Raw genomic sequence first — 4,086 nt, forward strand, 5'->3', positions numbered from 1 at the left:
CCTCACACTTGTCTGTCTCTGTATGAACCAAAGGGCAGGGATACAGTCATCAATCTGTGATAGACTTTGAAAGAAGTGATGGAATTGGTCACTGATCATGATTGTTCTAGTAGTTTTTTGGTGGAATCTTTAGGGTTTTCTATATACAGTTTCATGCCATCTATAAATAGTGACAGCTTTCCTTCTTCTTTCCAATTTTGATGGCTTTTATTTCTTCTTCTTGTCTGATTTCTGTGGCTAGGACTTTCACTACTATGTTGGATTAGAGTGGCAAAAGTGGACACATGATTCCCTCTGGACATTTTCACCCCTAGAGTGCCGGGGAGCACGATCATGCTCCTCCTAGGTTTCCCCAAAAGTGCCGGGAGCGCTATCGCGCTCCTCCTGCAGTGTCACTATTAGATGCTAGTAGTTCACTCTTTATTGACAGATGGCACCTAAGTGCAGAGTACTTATGATGCCGAATATTTGTAGTTCTAAAATTGACCACTGACATTTATCTGCCTAATTTTCATAATTTTTTTTCCTAAACAGCTGTAAAATCAGCAAAAATGCCTTGGCAATTTGAGCACAGTTCCTAGGATACTGGTTGGCACTCAAAGGGTTCATGTGCACATGAACCACCTGGGGACCCTGTTAAATGCAGACTGATTCAGAGGGTCTGGGATGGAGCCTGACATGCTACATTTCCACCCAGCTTCCAGGGGATGCCGATGCTGTGGGACTATATCCGGAACAGCGAGGGACAAAGCCACTGTAACCTGGTATAGTATAATCTGGAGTCCAAGGATCTTCACTAACAAGTGGCCCAACCCACATGCACCCCTTCCCCAGCCCCAAGACCTGGGTAGGATGCAACATTTCCCTAGTTCTCTATGCCTGTCCTTTGCAGTTCTCACCACTGCTAGTGGCTTCGTCAGAAGAAGGCAGGGTCCCCAAGGTGCACAGCCCAATTGTCTTGTACACTGTAAGTGGCTGATCCCATTGGCTGAAATAAAAATCCACATGGGAGCAGCCCTATGCCCACCTGCAGGAACACACAAGCCTGGTGATCCAGTGGCTGGGGCAGACAGACCCAGAAGCTCCCAGGGCCACAGGCTGGGGGGCTGCTCAAGCATACTGGCTTCCTATAAGCCTGGGCTGGGCTGGCAGGAGCCCAGGAGGAGGATGGTCACACCCCCTCCTGTCTCAGAGTCTGGAATCTGGGTCCTTCGAGTACCCAAAATACCTCCAGAAAAGGGAGAAGGCCAACCAGAGCTCAAGGTCCCCACCTGTCCCTTCACCTTCCTTTCCTTGCCCAGGTGTTGAGCAGGGTGGCAGCACCTGGCTGAGCTCAGCCCCTCTCAGGCGGGCAAAACTCTGCCTTCTACTGGACCCCACATCCTCCAACCCACCCAATCCTCCCCTAACTGGGCTCAAGACATGCACCCAAAACCCCCTTTTTAAAATATATATACTTTTTTTAATTGATTTCAGAGAGGAAAGGAGAGGGAGAGAGAAATAGAAATATTAATGATGAGAATCACTGTTTGGCTGCCTCCTGCACGCCCTACACTGGAGATTCAAGCCTGAAACCCAGGCATGTGCCCTGACCAGGAATCGAAACGTGACCCCCTGGTTCATAGGTCGACGCTCAACTACTGAGCCATGCTGACCACAGCTAAAATCTTTTAATAATTATAAAGCCAACATTTATCCTGTGCTAAGCACTTTATAGAACGATTTTGTTTAGGGTGGCTCAATGTATCCATTAAGATGCATTTGACCTTGAGGAGCAAAATATCCAAATAACAGCAGCTCAGTCAACAACAAACAACCACGACTGCGAATAATAACAGCACTTGCTATGTGTCAGTTACTGCTCTAAGTGCTTTCACATTTATTAACTCACTTAGTCCTCACAACAACTTTATTACCCTCCCATGCTGCTCCCCTCGGAGAAAGTTGAGTGGCCTTCATCTCCTGTTCTATGAAATGGGAATATGGGTTTGACCTCCTGTCGCTGCTCACGGCACCACACTACCCTCCCGTGACCTGGTCCTCAAACCAACGGACGAAATGTTTGCTGGCCTCCTGCTGTTTCGACAGGCCAAGGAACATGCCCATGGCCACTTGGGTAAGTGGCAGAGCCAGGACTAGGACTCAAACCTCCTGACCCCCTGAAACTCAGCAGGGACCCACTGCTACCCAGATGCCCAGAATATCTTCCTACAAGTTTTGCTGCCTTGCCAAGTTTTTCAGGTTAAAGAAAACATTTGTTCCCTTCTCCTCCTCCTCCTCTCCCTTCCGCCGGTCCTCCTCCTCTTCTCGCCCTCCGGAAAGTCTCCCTAGGGGGTGGGTGGAACGGCAGCATCTGCCAAGGCAAGGCCATTCACAGAGGCCAGAGATGCCCAGTTTAGGAGGGGCTGGAGGTGGGAAGGCTTTCAGCCAGCAGAGACCCCCAGCCGGCAGGCAGGGCCCAAAATTTCGGGGAGCCAAGGTGGAGGCTGAGCACAGTCCTATTCTTTTTATAAAAACGAACCCATTTAGTCTTCCTAACACCCCTTTAATGTTAGTATTTATCCTCATTTTACAGATGAGGAAACTGAGGCACAGAGAGATGACCTGACCAAGGTCACACAGCCAGTGAGTGGTGGAGCCAGGATTCAAATCTAGGCAGTCAGGCACCAGAGTATGGCTGTCCTTGGTCTTCCTCAGAGCTTCCTTGCTTCATCGCCTCCCTTCTGAAGACAGGATGGCGTGGGAACCCTCAGCCAATGCCCCTCAAAGTCTGAGACCCTCCCGCCCCATGCCAGGGAAGACCGAGAGCCAGGAGGCCTGGGGGCACGCTGGGCAAACACTCACTTGCCCTCCGAGCCGTAGCTGTTCATGCTGTCCTCGATGGACTCATGGCTGGTCTGGCGCAGCGTCCGGCTGGGCATCTCCACCGCCAGGCCCGTCTCCGTGCTCCTCTGAATGGCCCCCTTCAGCCTCCGGCTGTCCCCTTCTTGGCAGAGAGGCAGAGGGAAATGAGGAGAGAGACACAGGGTGGGAGAGGACAGAGAGGCCAGACATCTGGTTAGCATTTCAGGGGCTGGTGTCGGCCAGCTTTGGTCCCACCCCCAACCCATCAACCTCCTCCAACCACTGGCCTCACCTGCACCCAGCCTGCAGGGGGCAGTCTGTCATTCATACCCACCCCATAATCAGTATCACATGTGTTCTCTCACCTGATGGATTCATTTACATGGACTGCCTCTCTCTCCCCTTTGAATTGGAAGTCATGTCTCCCCTGCAACTTTCTCCAAATCCTTTCTCCTCCTCTTCTGCAGCTACTATTTATTGAGCACCTACTATAGACGATACATACTCTTGTCAACCCCAGCACAACGGGCAGTTTGGATGGGATACTGCTTTGTTGTCAGGGATGTCCTATGAACTGTAAAAGTCTAACGGTAACCCCGGCCTCTACCCAGTAAATGCTAGTAGCACCCTCCAATCCAGTGTGGCAATCAAAAACATCTCCAGACACTGCAAAACATCCCCTAGGGGCAACAGTCACCCTCGACAGAGGACCATCGACTGAGGCTACTGTCTCTGAAGCCAGATTACCCAGGTTCAAATCCTGGATCTTTTTCTCATGGGCTGTGAGGCTTTGGGCAAATTACTCAGCCTCTCTGTGCCTCATTTCCCCAACTGTAAAATGGGAGAACAACAAGGTTTTAATGAAGACAAACAGTCCTCTGCCCTTCCTATTCCCTCCCCTTGGGCAGGAGCTCAATCCATGGCCTCCACTCTGTGATGGCACATCACCCTCTCCAAGACCTTCCCTGACCACCCCCTGGCTTTCTCTGCCCCGTGGCCATGCTGTGGCTTTCTCTGCCCCATGGCCATGCTGTGGCTTTCTCTGCCCCGTGGCCATGCTGTGGCTTTCTTCCAAACACAGGGCGCATTCCTGATTTATTGGCCAGCTTTCTCCACAAAGACAGTAAGCTCCGCAAGGACACGGGTTGTTTTGCCCACTGCTGAAGCCCCTGGGCTGAGAACAGGCCCAGCCACTGTAGGTGTTCAATTAAAACCTGCTGGAGAAGGAGGGTCTGCCCGGGG

General features: G+C 51.2%; 1 protein-coding gene across 1 annotated transcript in view; it reads right to left on the bottom strand.

Moving 5' to 3' along the window:
- RIMS4 (regulating synaptic membrane exocytosis 4) overlaps nt 1-4,086 on the bottom strand; it is a 66,703-nt gene that overhangs the window by 14,588 nt on the left and 48,029 nt on the right. Inside the window, exon 3 of the mRNA XM_015563951.1 lies at nt 2,845-3,054. Coding sequence (XP_015419437.1) covers nt 2,845-3,054 — 210 coding nt within the window. The remainder of the gene's footprint in view (nt 1-2,844; nt 3,055-4,086) is intronic.

Source organism: Myotis davidii, unplaced genomic scaffold, assembly GCF_000327345.1.
Source record: "Myotis davidii unplaced genomic scaffold, ASM32734v1 scaffold199, whole genome shotgun sequence".
In the NCBI taxonomy this organism is placed as follows: Eukaryota; Metazoa; Chordata; class Mammalia; order Chiroptera; family Vespertilionidae; genus Myotis; species Myotis davidii.